The sequence below is a fragment of the Hyla sarda genome, chromosome 6 (assembly GCF_029499605.1).
Source record: "Hyla sarda isolate aHylSar1 chromosome 6, aHylSar1.hap1, whole genome shotgun sequence".
NCBI lineage: Eukaryota > Metazoa > Chordata > Amphibia > Anura > Hylidae > Hyla > Hyla sarda.
In genome coordinates, this window is record NC_079194.1 from 294,942,885 (window position 1) to 294,958,920 (window position 16,036).

At 47.6% G+C, this 16,036-nt stretch overlaps 1 protein-coding gene across 1 annotated transcript in view; it reads right to left on the reverse strand.

The window, feature by feature from the left end:
• Positions 1-16,036, reverse strand: part of TMEM86A (transmembrane protein 86A) — a 37,096-nt gene that overhangs the window by 4,236 nt on the left and 16,824 nt on the right. Inside the window, exon 2 of the mRNA XM_056527820.1 lies at positions 2,241-2,505. Coding sequence (XP_056383795.1) covers positions 2,241-2,505 — 265 coding nt within the window. The remainder of the gene's footprint in view (positions 1-2,240; positions 2,506-16,036) is intronic.

Genomic DNA, 16,036 nt, shown 5'->3' on the forward strand with positions numbered 1-16,036 from the left:
GATAAATAGATACATAAATAAACAAATAACTTAAAAAAAAAAAAATGAATAAAAAAAAAATAGATAAACAAAATTAAAAATATAGCTATATAAAACAAATAAAAATAAACAAATACATGAAAATTTTACTCAGCTACTAGGAAATTTACTGAGAAATCTCTTCCGATGTACGTGGGGGAGGGGCGAGGTCTTTATACAATACGGAAGCTCTGTCGGCGCTGCCAGCAATTATATTTCCCAACGTCCATTCACACCAATAAATGGTTGAAGGGGGGGGGGGGGGGGGGGGGGGGGGAACGTGAGAAAGGGATTTACTGTCTGAGACTGGTGAATGAGGCCTTTGTGGCTTCCAGTCTATAAGACTATGTGCGATGCAAATGTCCCGGCTGCGCACAAGGTGATGGCGAGCTCGCCAGGACGCAGAGACACAGTATAAAGTCCCAAATCTTTTATGTAGGAGCAAGATGAAGGGTTGCAGGGGAACCAGCGCCACACCTGTCCACTGGTTGTGTCTGGTATTGCAGCTCAGCTCAAATGGAGTGGAATGGAATAAGCTGCAATACCACACACAACCTGAGTACAGGAGTGGCGCTGTTTTTTAAAAAAATTTTGTTTGTCTAATCCTAGATATCTGCTTTAAGTCAGTGTTTCCGCCACTCGTTGCTAAATTACAACTCCCATCATGCCCTGACAGCCGCAGGCTGTCAGGGCATGATGGGGGTTGTAATTTAGCAACAAGTAAGAGAGCTGCGGGTTGGGGGAATGCTTCTTTAAAAGGGGTTATCCACTATAAGGTGATTTTAGTACTTACCTGCCAGACAGTAATGGACATGCTTAGGAAGGATCTGTGCTCATCTTGGGGCTAAATGGCTATGTTGTGAGTCTAACACTAAGCTGTGTCTATTTCCTGTTGGAGTTCCCTCCTAACTACAAGTCCCAGGATCCCTTGTATGTAAGTGTGAGGTCACTTTTCTCCCTCCCACACATCAGCCTCCCCACTCATTGAAGAACAACTGAGCTCCCTTCCATGCTGTGTTGTCAAAAACAGACCAGTGTTTTGTTGACCAGGGTGCATCCAGCTGTTTCAAAACTACAATTCCCCGCAGAATGATCTCCCTCCCACCCAGCGGTTGCTCCACCCATTGAAGCTGACAGGCTTCCCTCTAATCACCTGACTAGTGATGTAATGTCTCGGACCGCACTGCTCCCTGGGAAAACCTGAGACAAAAATAAACTTTGGGGAAAAAAATCACAGAAGAATTGCGAGACCGCCATGAAACACAGGTACAGACACTATATCATGGACTACACCAACTTTACTGCCCCTGTGGTTCCGTCAAATGAAAAAAATAAATCCTGGAATACCCCTTTAAGAGAAGGAGCAATTGAGGCAAATCCAGTGCATCTAATGGTAATTCAAAGTCCCTATGACAGTTCTTCCTGGCACAGTCAGCAGTATACAGACACAAGTCATGGGGCCTGTATTTCTGCAATGGGCTGATCACGTCAGCACAGCCCTTCCCATAGATCACGACAAGGGGTACTCCCCTGGAAAAGATTTTTCTTTAAAATCAACTGGTGCCAGAAAGTTAGAACAGATGTGTAAATGACTTCTATTTAAATATCTTAATCCTTCCAGTACTTATCAGCTGCTGTATGCTCCACAGGAAGTTATTTTCTTTTTGGAATTTCCTTTCTGTCTGACCACAGTGCTCTCTGCTGACACCTCTGTCCATGTCAGGAACTGTCCAGAGTAGGAGAAAATCCCCAGGACAGTTTCTGACATGGACAGAGGTGTCAGCAGAGAGCACTGTGATCAGGCAGAAAGGAAATTCCAAAAAGAAAAGAGCTTCCTGTGTAGCATACAGCAGCTGATAAGTACTGGAAGGATTAAGATATTTAAATAGAAGTAATTTACAAATCTGTTTAACTTTCTGGCACCAGGTGATTAAAAAAAAAAAAAAAATTATTCAAGGTGAGTACCCCTTTAAGCTTGGGCTGCCAGGAAGAGTTGCCCTAGGGAATTGGAATTTACTGCAGCATATTTTTTGCAAATGTAGATCAGAGTTTCCCAACCAGGGTGCCTCCAGCTGTTGCAAAACTACAACTCCCAGCATGCCCGGACAGCCGAAGGCTGTCCGGGCATGCTGGGAGTTGTAGTTTTGCAACAGCTGGAGGCATATTGGTTGGAAAATACTGCATTAAATCCCCTTAGTGTATACAGGGGGCGCTATACTCACCATGGACAAAGTAACCCTGTTCCTGCCATATCAGGAAGGCGTCTCCCACCGCCGAGAATATCAATCCTGCAAAGATCATCTTGGCACTGCGATGGCTGACCAGGAAATTCACCCCGTGGGCCAGGAGGAAGACCCACAGGCAGAAGATGGGGAGACACTTTATGAGGGCGCTGAACCAGGACGGGCTGGAGGTGGGCAGCCACAGGACGAAGTACACGCACGTGGCCTTAAAGAACGGGACCAGCTTGGGGCCCTCACACTTCACCTGCGGGAAAGAAGGAAGAAGATTCAGGTTAGTCTAGAGATCGCCAGATATAGTAGGATCATCTACATGACATGGACGTCCTATACGGGTGTGATACGTGGACGTCCTATACGGGTGTGGCACGTGGACGTCCTATACGGGTGTGACACGTGGACGTCCTATACGAGTGTGACACGTGGACGTCCTATACGGGTGTGACACGTGGACGTCCTATACGAGTGTGACACGTGGACGTCCTATACGGGTGTGACACGTGGACGTCCTATACGAGTGTGACACGTGGACGTCCTATACGAGTGTGACACGTGGACGTCCTATACGAGTGTGACACGTGGACGTCCTATACGAGTGTGACACGTGGACGTCCTATACGAGTGTGACACGTGGACGTCCTATACGGGTGTGATACGTGGACGTCCTATACGGGTGTGACACGTGGACGTCCTATACAGGTGTGACACGTGGACGTCCTATACAAGTGTGACACGTGGACGTCCTATACAAGTGTGACACGTGGACGTCCTATACAGGTGCGACACGTGGACGTCCTATACGGGTGCGACACGTGGACGTCCTATACGGGTGCGACACGTGGACGTCCTATACGAGTGTGACACGTGGACGTCCTATACGAGTGTGACACGTGGACGTCCTATACAGGTGTGACACGTGGACGTCCTATACGAGTGTGATACGTGGACGTCCTATACGAGTGTGATACGTGGACGTCCTATACGAGTGTGATACGTGGACGTCCTATACGAGTGTGATACGTGGACGTCCTATACAGGTGTGATACGTGGACGTCCTATACAGGTGTGATACGTGGACGTCCTATACGAGTGTGATACGTGGACGTCCTATACGAGTGTGACACGTGGACGTCCTATACGAGTGTGACACGTGGACGACCTATACGGGTGTGATACGTGGACGTCCTATACGGGTGTGATACGTGGACGTCCTATACGGGTGTGATACGTGGACGTCCTATATGAGTGTGATACGTGGACGTCCTATACAGGTTTGATACGCGGACGTCCTATGAATGATACGTGGATGTCCTATACGAGTGTGATACATGGACGTTCTATACAAGTGTGATACGTGGACATCCTATACGAGTGTAATACATGGACGTTCTATCCAAGTTTGATACATGGATGTCCTATACGAGTGTGATACGTGGACATCCTATACGAGTGTGATACGTGTACGCCCTATAGGAGTGTGAAACTTGGACACCCTATACAGGTGTGATACGTGGAAATCCTATATGAGTGCGATACGTGGACGCCCTATATATGAGTGTGATACATGGACGTCCTATACAGATATGATATGTGGACGTCCTATACGGGTGGGATACGTGGACGCCCTATATGACTGATATGTGGACGTCCTATACAGGTGTGATACGCGGATGTCCTATATGGATGTGATACGTGGACGCCCTATATGACTGATATGTGGACGTCCTATACAGGTGTGATACGTGGACGCCCTATACGAGTGTGATACGTGCAAGCCCTATGAGTGTGAAACGTGGACGTCCTACACGGGTGTGATACGTGGACGTCCTATACGAGTGTGACACGTGGACGACCTATACGAGTGTGACACGTGGACGACCTATACGAGTGTGATACGTGGACGACCTATACGAGTGTGATACGTGGACGTCCTATACGGGTGTGACACGTGGACGTCCTATATGGTCTGATACGTGGACATCCTATACGAGTGTGATACGTGGACGTCCTATACGGGTGTGATACGTGGACGTCCTATACAAGTGTGATACGTGGACGTCCTATACGAGTGTGATACATGGACATCCTATATGAGTGTGATACGTGGACGTCCTATACAGGTTTGATACGCGGACGTCCTATATGAGTGATACGTGGATGTCCTATACGAGTGTGATACATGGACGTTCTATACAAGTGTGATACGTGGACATCCTATACGAGTGTAATACATGGACGTTCTATCCAAGTTTGATACATGGATGTCATATAAGAGTGTGATACGTGGACATCCTATACGAGTGTGATACGTGTACGCCCTATAGGAGTGTGAAACTTGGACACCCTATACAGGTGTGATACGTGGAAATCCTATATGAGTGTGATACGTGGACGTCCTATATATGAGTGTGATACATGGACGTCCTATACAGATATGATATGTGGACGTCCTATACGGGTGGGATACGTGGACGCCCTATATGACTGATATGTGGACGTCCTATACAGGTGTGATACGCGGATGTCCTATATGGATGTGATACGTGGACGCCCTATATGACTGATATGTGAACGTCCTATACAGGTGTGATACATGGACGTCCTATAAGAGTGTGATACGTGGATGCCCTATGAGTGTGAAACTGGGACGCCCTATACGGGGGTGATACGTGGACGCCCTACACGGGTGTGATACGTGGATGCCCTATATGAGTGTGAAACGTGGACGCCCTATATGGGTGTGATACGTGGACGTCCTATACGGGTGTGATGCATGGACATCCTATACGAGTGTGATACATGGGAATCCTATATATGAGTGTGATACGTGGACGTCCTATACGGTCTGATACGTCAACGTCCTATAGGAGTGTGATACGTGGACGTCCTATACAGATATGATATGTGGACGTCCTATACGGGTGGGATACGTGGACGTCCTATATGACTGATACGTGGACGTCCTATACAGATATGATATGTTGACGTCCTATACGGGTGTGATACTTGGACATCCTATACAAGTGTGATACGTGGATGTCCTATATGAGTGATACGTGGACACCCTATACAGGTTTCATATGTGTTTTCCCAACCAATGTGCCTCAAGCTGTTGTAAAACTACAAGTCCCAGCATGCCCGGACAGCCGAAGGCTGTCCGGTCATGCTGAGAATTGTAGTTTTGCAAAAGCTAGAGGCACCCGGGAAACACTGGGCTACAGGATCAGACTACGTAAGGTTATTTTTGTAGTCTGTTACCATGGAGACGTAAATGTTTGCAGCTGATTATATGCATCTTTCTTGGTCGCACTGAAGCAATGAAACAGTGAAAGTGTCCATAGCGATCCTGCAAAACAAAGACAGGGCCCACCCAGCAGGCTGCACACCCCATCAATAAAGACCAGACCCAGCAGGCTGCACACCCCATCAATAAAGACCGGACCCAGCAGGCTGCACACCCCATCAATAAAGACCGGACCCAGCAGGCTGCACACCCCATCAATAAAGACCGGACCCAGCAGGCTGCACACCCCATCAATAAAGACCGGACCCAGCAGGCTGCACACCCCATCAATAAAGACCAGACCCAGCAGGCTGCACACCCCATCAATAAAGACCGGACCCAGCAGGCTGCACACCCCATCAATAAAGACCGGACCCAGCAGGCTGCACACCCCATCAATAAAGACCGGACCCAGCAGGCTGCACACCCCATCAATAAAGACCGGACCCAGCAGGCTGCACACCCCATCAATAAAGACCGGACCCAGCAGGCTGCACACCCCATCAATATAGACCGGACCCAGCAGGCTGCACACCCCATCAATAAAGACCGGACCCAGCAGGCTGCACACCCCATCAATAAAGACCGGACCCAGCAGGCTGCACACCCCATCAATAAAGACCGGACCCAGCAGGCTGCACACCCCATCAATAAAGACCGGACCCAGCAGGCTGCACACCCCATCAATATAGACCGGACCCAGCAGGCTGCACACCCCATCAATAAAGACCAGACCCAGCAGGCTGCACACCCCATCAATAAAGACCGGACCCAGCAGGCTGCACACCCCATCAATAAAGACCGGACCCAGCAGGCTGCACACCCCATCAATAAAGACCGGACCCAGCAGGCTGCACACCCCATCAATAAAGACCGGACCCAGCAGGCTGCACACCCCATCAATAAAGACCGGACCCAGCAGGCTGCACACCCCATCAATAAAGACCGGACCCAGCAGGCTGCACACCCCATCAATAAAGACCGGACCCAGCAGGCTGCACACCCCATCAATAAAGACCAGACCCAGCAGGCTGCACACCCCATCAATAAAGACCGGACCCAGCAGGCTGCACACCCCATCAATATAGACCAGACCCAGCAGGCTGCACACCCCATCAATAAAGACCGGACCCAGCAGGCTGCACACCCCATCAATAAAGACCAGACCCAGCAGGCTGCACACCCCATCAATAAAGACCGGACCCAGCAGGCTGCACACCCCATCGATAAAGACCAGACCCAGCAGGCTGCACACCCCATCAATAAAGACCAGACCCAGCAGGCTGCATACCCCATCGATAAAGACCGGACCCAGCAGGCTGCACACCCCATCAATAAAGACCGGACCCAGCAGGCTGCACACCCCATCAATAAAGACCAGACCCAGCAGGCTGCACACCCCATCAATAAAGACCAGACCCAGCAGGCTGCACACCCCATCAATAAAGACCGGACCCAGCAGGCTGCACACCCCATCAATATAGACCAGACCCAGCAGGCTGCCCACCCCATCAATAAAGACCAGACCCAGCAGGCTGCACACCCCATCAATAAAGACCGGACCCAGCAGGCTGCACACCCCATCAATAAAGACCGGACCCAGCAGGCTGCACACCCCATCAATAAAGACCAGACCCAGCAGGCTGCACACCCCATCAATAAAGACCAGACCCAGCAGGCTGCACACCCCATCAATAAAGACCGGACCCAGCAGGCTGCACACCCCATCAATATAGACCAGACCCAGCAGGCTGCACACCCCATCAATAAAGACCGGACCCAGCAGGCTGCACACCCCATCAATAAAGACCGGACCCAGCAGGCTGCACACCCCATCAATATAGACCAGACCCAGCAGGCTGCACACCCCATCAATAAAGACCAGACCCAGCAGGCTGCACACCCCATCAATAAAGACCGGACCCAGCAGGCTGCACACCCCATCAATAAAGACCAGACCCAGCAGGCTGCACACCCCATCAATAAAGACCGGACCCAGCAGGCTGCCCACCCCATCAATAAAGACCGGACCCAGCAGGCTGCCCACCCCATCAATAAAGACCAGACCCAGCAGGCTGCACACCCCATCAATAAAGACCGGACCCAGCAGGCTGCACACCCCATCAATAAAGACCGGACCCAGCAGGCTGCACACCCCATCAATAAAGACCGGACCCAGCAGGCTGCACACCCCATCAATAAAGACCAGACCCAGCAGGCTGCACACCCCATCAATAAAGACCGGACCCAGCAGGCTGCACACCCCATCAATAAAGACCAGACCCAGCAGGCTGCACACCCCATCAATAAAGACCGGACCCAGCAGGCTGCCCACCCCATCAATAAAGACCGGACCCAGCAGGCAGACAGGGCGCCGCATCCCCCCGCTCATCCCCCCGGCGGGATGGATTCCTGTGACGTGATGAATAATTGATTTATAGACACAAATGTCATAAAGCATCTCGCCGGCACTTACTGAAATCAATGGCTGCCGTCTATCCGAGGGCCGCGCTCAATCTCCATACCGCAGACTCATGACGCCGATCCATAACATTAATCAGGAGATTAAAAAAAAATACACAAAATAACCAAAGCACAAGAATATTTCTCTACAGGGTGTGTGATTATTACAAAAAAATATAAAAATATTTTATTGCTCCAATTAAGAATGTCCGAAAAAAATTCCCTCTCGCCTTCTCTACGCTCCCGTGCTGAAGCCTCTTTATCGTTTACTCCGTTAGAGTGGTGCAGGACCTGCCGTGTGGGGACGAGACTTCATTGAGAGGAAGGTCCTGAACACCAACAGAGCAGAAGATTCACAGACCAAAAAAAGGAACGGAGGGAAGGGGACAGAGGGGATTTTTATTTTCTTTCAGAGGGGACTTTTTGTGGGGAAACTAATGGGGGGCATCTACCTAATAGGAAGTACTCTACCTACACAACTACTTAACTACTGGTAACTTCTATTTAAAAAGGAGAGGGTTACCTACCTACCCACCAGGGGCTTCAACCTAATAGGGGGGAATCCCTACCTACTGACTGGGAGCTTATACCTAACAGGGAAGGGTTCCCTACCTACTGGGGTCTTCTACCTAATAGGGAGGATTCTCTACCTACCTACTGTGAGCTTCTAACTAATAGTGGAGATTCCCTACCTACCTATCGTGATCTTTTAACTAATAGTAAAGATTCCCTACCTACCTATCGTGATCTTCTAACTAATAGTGGAGATTCCCTACCTACCTATCGTGATCTTCTAACTAATAGTGGAGATTCCCTACTTACCTACTGTGAGCTTCTAACTAATAGTGGAGATTCCCTACCTACTAGGGACTTCTACAAGATAGGTAGATATGGAATCCTTCCTACCTACCAGGGGCTTCAACCTAATAGGGGGGGGGGGGGGTATCCCTTCCTACCAACTGGGACCTTATACCTAATAGGGAAGGGTTCCCTACCTACTGGAGTCTTCTACCTAATAGGGTGGATTCCCTACTTACCTACTGTGAGCTTCTAACTAATAGTGGAGATTTCCTACCTACTAGGTTACACACATGGTACGTTCCATTAACCAAATTACAGATTATTCCAGTAATTTGGTTAATGGCCAAGACCTCCATGCTACTCGGGGTCGTGTCCTCCCCATAACGCAGTCACTCAGCTGCTTACTGTCCTATTTTTAGTTTCTTGTCCCGTTCGCTGACCCTTTTATGTCGTTTTTTTTCTGCGTTCTTCCCTCCTGGGACTCTGATACTTAACATTCCATCGCCTCTAATCCTCCCGTTCACAGAGTCCACCAGAGACTTCACCGCCGGTTCCCATAGGACGTTTCTGTTTCCACAAACCATCCGGGTGGCCGCCGGACGGTCCTAATTCTCAGATGGTTGGAAAGGAGGAGGGGTTTATAGAAAAAGGGGGCGGAGTCTAGACAAGATGTGGTATAAAGAAACCAATGCCCTGTGTACCCGATCAGGTAACATACCACAAATCATTGCGTAATGGAAAGTTCTGCAATGTTTTTCCGCGTGGGATAGTCCATGGCTAACCAGTATCTGGGCTACCTGGTTGGTTTTATTGTCATACACACTCACTATTACTAGTCCTACAGTGCCATCTGTTTTATTCCAGCACAGCTGCATCCATGTGTTTTATTACTGTAACTAGGTCATGTGATCACCAGTTTGACCCACAGAAAATTACAGTGTTTGATGTGTAAGAGGAAGTGGTAAGTACTGGGTCAGCTGACTTCCTGTAAACTACATAATCATTACCACCTATCATATCCCTCCTGCTATCTGTACACTGCTGCTTTTTCAGTGGGATCAGGATATATATATATATATAGTAGTTATACACCTCCCCTCCAGCTCTATCTATATACTGCTGCTGCTGCTGCTGCTATCTCTATGGGATCAGGATAAATATAGTAGTTATACACCTCACCTTCAGCTCTATCTGTATACTGCTGCTATCAGGATATATTTAAAGTTAGATACCACCTCTCCATCTCTATCTGTATACTGCTGCTATCTCTATGGGATCAGGATATACAGTAGTTATACACCTCCCCTCCATCTCTATCTGTTTACTGCTGCTATCTCTATGGGATCAGGATATACAGTAGCTATACACCTCTATCTGTATACTGCTGCTACTATCTCTATGGGATCAGGATATATAGTAATTATACACCTCCTCTCCAGCTCTATCTGTATACTGCTGCTACTATCTCTATGGGATCAGGATATATAGTAGTTATACACCTCCTCTCCAGCTCAATCTGTATACTGCTGCTATCTCTATGGTATCAGGATCTATAGTAGTTATACATCTCTTCTCCAGCTCTATCTGTATACTGCTGCTACTATCTCTATGGTATCAGGATATACAGTAGTTATACATCTCTTCTCCAGCTCTATCTGTATACTGCTGCTATCTCTATGGGATCAGGATATATAGTAGTTATACACCTCCCCTCCATCTCTATCTCTATGGGATCAGGATAAATATAGTAGTTATACACCTCACCTCCAGCTCTATCTGTATACTGCTGCTATCAGGATATATTTAAAGTTAGATACCACCTCTCCATCTCTATCTGTATACTGCTGCTATCTCTATGGGATCAGGATATACAGTAGTTATACACCTCTATCTGTATACTGCTGCTACTATCTCTATGGGATCAGGATATATAGTAATTATACACCTCCTCTCCAGCTCTATCTGTATACTGCTGCTACTATCTCTATGGGATCAGGATATATAGTAATTATACACCTCCCCTCCATCTCTATCTGTATACTGCTGCTATTGTCTCTATGGAATTAGGAAATACAGTAGTAATAAATTCTCCCTTCCAACTCTATCTGGGAAATGTAGGCAGCATTAGGAAATCATTTCACTCAATGGCTGAAATGGAAGAACAGCTCAAAACCCCTGCGCCTGCCACATCAGCAAAAACAGGTAAGCACAAGGCATGCACAAGAACCTCTACAGTATTTTCTAAATAATAGCCTGTGCTGCACTATATAGGCAAATAAAAATAAAAGAGTGCTCCTTTAATATAGAGCTGAGAAATCTCGTCTTCAGAATGAACTTTTCTCTGCTCCTGAAATAAAAAATAAATAAATAAAATAAAATAAAAAAAGCAGCAAAGAAAGAGGGCAGGGGGTAGTAACTATTAATTAGACACACAGAGTTCCTTTAATGTGTAAATTGCTTTCCTAATGTGAACAGTCGCGCACAGCAGTATCTGGCCATAGTCCAGGCTCCCGAAGTTTCCTCCTGATAAGCAGAACCAGTTCACCCAGCACTCAACAACTAAAGCCTATGTCAGATGATGGCAGCTGAGAGGGGGGGGGGGTTGAGGCGCGTAACTTCCTAAGGCATTATTTCCCAACCAGGGTGACTTCAGCAGCTGCAAAACTACAACTCCCAGCATGCCCGGACAGCCGTTGGCTGTCCGGGCATGCTGGGAGTTGTAGTTTTGCAACAGCTGGAGACCACCGACCTATAGTATCCCATCAAAAATTCGAATTTTTATATAAAATCCCAAATATTTAGCAACAAAGTCGTAATCCCGTTCGTAACGCCAAAAAAAAATATGTCGTTTTGCAGCATTTCCTGCACCCAGATCGGCTCCCGGCCAATAGGAGGAGTCATTACAGTCACTTGTATCATTAGAAGGAGTATTACGGGGTCAAAGGTCGCAGACATTATCCCCACCCGCCTGATACCCGTAATCTCATCCGGACATAGGAGAATCACATCTGGACGGCTGATGGATTTAGGAGGTTGTCTGAGGCTTCTTAAAGGGGAAGTCATCATCCCGGCTTGTGATACGCAATTCGCCGAACTGCGGCGGCTGACATCGCCCTTTATAATCCGTCTCTATGTTATCTGTATAATGGAGCTAGTCATTTAGTGAATCACCTCATCGATCCCCCCGGGGAGGACAACACAATGGATCGTCCTGGATATCAACCAAGCCATTCTCTAATCCACACCTCAGCTGCTGCAGAACATTATATATACACACCTCAGCTGCTGCAGAACATTATATAAAACACTCCTCAGCTGCTGCAGAACATTGTATAAAACACACCTCAGCTGCTGCAGAACATTATATAAACACACACCTCAGCTGCTGCAGAACATTATTTACACACCTCAGCTGCTTCAGAACATTATATACACACACCTCAGCTGCTGCAGAACATTATATACACACACACACCTCAGCTGCTGCAGAACATTATATACACACACACACACCTCAACTGCTGCAGAACATTACATACACACACCTCAGCTGCTGCAGAACATTATATATACACACACACCTCAGCTGCTGCAGAACATTATATACACACACACCTCAGCTGCTGCAGAACATTATATACACACACACACACCTCAACTGCTGCAGAACATTACATATATACACCTCAGCTGCTGCAGAACATTATATATACACACCTCAGCTGCTGCAGAACATTATATATACACACACACCTCAGCTGCTGCAGAACATTATATATACACACCTCAGCTGCTGCAGAACATTATATATACACACACACCTCAGCTGCTGCAGAACATTATATACACACACCTCAGCTGCAGAAGAACATTATAGACACACACACCTCAGCTGCTGCAGAACATTATATACACACACCTCAGCTGCAGAAGAACATTATAGACACACACACCTCAGCTGCTGCAGAACATCATATACACACCCCAGCTGCTGCAAAACATTATATACACACACACCTCAGCTGCTGCAGAACATCATATACACACCTCAGCTGCTGCAAAACATTATATACACACACACACCTCAGCTGCTGCAGAACATCATAATACACACCCCAGTTTCTGCAGAACCTTATAATACATCCCCCAGCTGCTGCATAACCTCCTAATACACACCCCAGCTACATACACAAAAAAAAAAAATCTCATAATACACACCTTAGCTGCTGCGGAACATCACAATTTACACCTCAGCTGCTGCAGGAAATCATAATACACAACTATGTTGCTGCAGAACATTATAATACACACCTCAGCTGCTGCAGAACCTCAAAATACACACCTCATCTGACCATTACAACCTTCAGCCTGACCTAATATGCACTGCAGTTTCTGCACAACCTCACAATACACACTGCAGCGGCTGCAGAACCTCATAACACACACTTCTGCTGCTGCACAATCTCACAATACACACCTCAGCTGCTGCAGAACCTCACAATACACACCTCAGCTGCTGCAGAACCTCACAATACACACCTCAGCTGCTGCAGAACCTCACAATACACACCTCAGCTGCTGCAGAACCTCACAATACACACCGCAGCTGCTGCAGAACCTTAATGCACACCTCGTCTAATGATCACAACCTTCCGTCTGACCTGTAATTACAATTATCGCTATTTCGGTTAAGCCATAAAACCTTTTTCAGCGCCAATTAACAGAAAAGTCCCGGAAATCTCCGTGCCGCCATATCCTGCCGTCTGCAGCAGCCGTAACCCATAATTTCCCATCCACATTCATTATGGGAAGGGAAGATAAATCTGCAGGTTAATACTTCATCCCAGGCTGAATAAATAAGATACAAAAGTAATGTACGAAATGTACCGCGCGGAAAGGACAGCGAGATATATGTCCGGCGTAAAACGGCTGCAATGCGGAGGAGTAAAGCACCAGATGCAGCGTGGCGGAGGAGAGGTCTCACCACTGCAGGTGTCACCACTGCGTCTTACTGGAGTATATAGGTAAGGCCATGGCCTCCAAACTGTGGACCTCCAGCTGTTGCAAAACTACAACTCCCAGTATGCCCGGACAGCCGTTGGCTGTCCGGGCATACTGGGAGTTGTAGTTTTGCAACAGCTGGAGGTCTACAGTTTGGAGACCACTCACCTCTCTGCTGGCTCTGAAACGCGTCAGACAAGATTTCTGTATGTGACTTCGGTCCTATAATTCAGGCTGTAAGCCACATAAAATAATAAAAGAAGTTCTCACCTTACCCTCCTTTTCCCAATCAGTCACTTCCCTCTTCCTTCGCCTCATTCTACTTCCTGGACATGTGATTGCAGCGGCCAATCACTGGCTGTAGCCGGTTACCATTGTGGCTAGTGATTGGCTGCAGCAGTCAGGTGGTACCAGGAAGTAGAATGGGGTGGGACCTGGACAGCAGTGGAACGGTAGCTATGGAGTATGACTACCCCCCCTCTACAAGGATAGGATGTACTGTTTTATCTGGTGAAAAGAGTGATACTCACCTTACCAGTCCACCACTACTCTCATTCTGATGCTTCCCTGGTCCATGTGAAAAGGGAAGTTATACTCACCCTATCAGTCCACCACCACTCCCATTCTGATACTTCTCTTGTCCTTCATTCAGATCCATCTCAAAAGAGAGGTTATACTCACCTTACCAGTCCACCACCACTCCCATTTGATATTTCTCTGGTCCTTCACTCTGGTTTAAATTGAAAGGGAAGTTATACTCACCTTACCAATCCCCCCAGCACTCCAGTTCTGATGTTTCTCTGGTCCTTCACTCTGGTTTATATTAAAAAGGAAGTTATACTTGCTTTACCGATCCCCCACCACCCCCATTCTGATGCTTTTCTGGTCCATGTCAAAATTGAAGTTATACTCTCCTTACCGATCCCATACCACTCCTGTTCTTATGCTTCCACCATGGTCCTCCACTCTGGTCCATGTCAAAAGGGAAGTTATACTAGCCTTATGCTCCACTATCACTCCGTTCTGATACTTCTATGTTTCATGTCAAAAGGGAAGTTATACTCACCTTACCCATTCCCCACCACTCACATTCTGATGCTTCTCTGGTCCATGTCAAAATTTAAGTTATACTCGCCTTACTGATCCCATACCCCTCCCATTCTGATGTTTCCATGGTCCTCCACTCTGATCCATGTCAACAGAGAAGTTATACTCACCTCACAGATCCCCCACCACTCCTGTTCTTATGCTTATCTGGTCCTACACTGTGGTCCATGTCAACAGAGAAGTTATACTCACCTCACAGATCCCCCACCACTCCTGTTCTTATGCTTATCTGGTCCTACACTGTGGTCCATGTCAACAGAGAAGTTATACTCACCTTACCGTCCACCTCCACTCCCGTTCTGATGATTCTCTGGTCCATGTCAAATGGGAAGTTATGATCCCCCATCACTCCCGTTCTGATGCTTCTCTGGTCCTCCACTGGGGTCTACTTCCTGGTCCTTCTTGACACAAACATGTGACTTCTGCAGCCAATCACCAATTTGTAGGTGAGCCTTGCCCTGTAACTGTTGAGCCGCATGTACCAGATAAAAGGTGGGGGACCTGTGAAATACTGGAATGGGCCGAGACAGTCCAATTATCATTAACCAATTCCCGGTCTTCTGACAGCGGCCACAGTATGAGGAGGGAATAGTGGACAGACATCACGATTCAGTCTTCTGACCAAAATACTGGTTAAAGTGGAAACAGGAAGCTTTAGAACAGGAACGTAAGGGGGAACGGAAATGGTGAGTATGCGCTTCCCTCTCAAGAGTCTCGACAAGGATGTGACTGCTGCAGCCAATCACTGGCCACAATGCTCCCCTGCTAGTGACTGCAGAGGTCACATGTTTGTGTCAGGGATCGGGCTGCCACCAGGCCGGAATTTTACCGGCACAGTCGGAATTTTGGCCACCCTGCCGGTATTTTTATATTAAAAATACCGGCAATGCAATGGCCAATATTTATCCAACCAATCCTCCAACTCCCGGAATGTTGCACCATATACTATACCAGTGTTTCCCAAACAGAGCGCCTCCAGCTGTTGCAAAACTACAACTCCCAGCATGCCCGGACAGCCAACAGCTGGAGGCACCCCTGGTTGGGAAACACTGGTATAGGTTATGGCGCAACATTCCGGGAGTTGAAGGATTGGTTGGATAAATATCGGCCATAACATTTACCA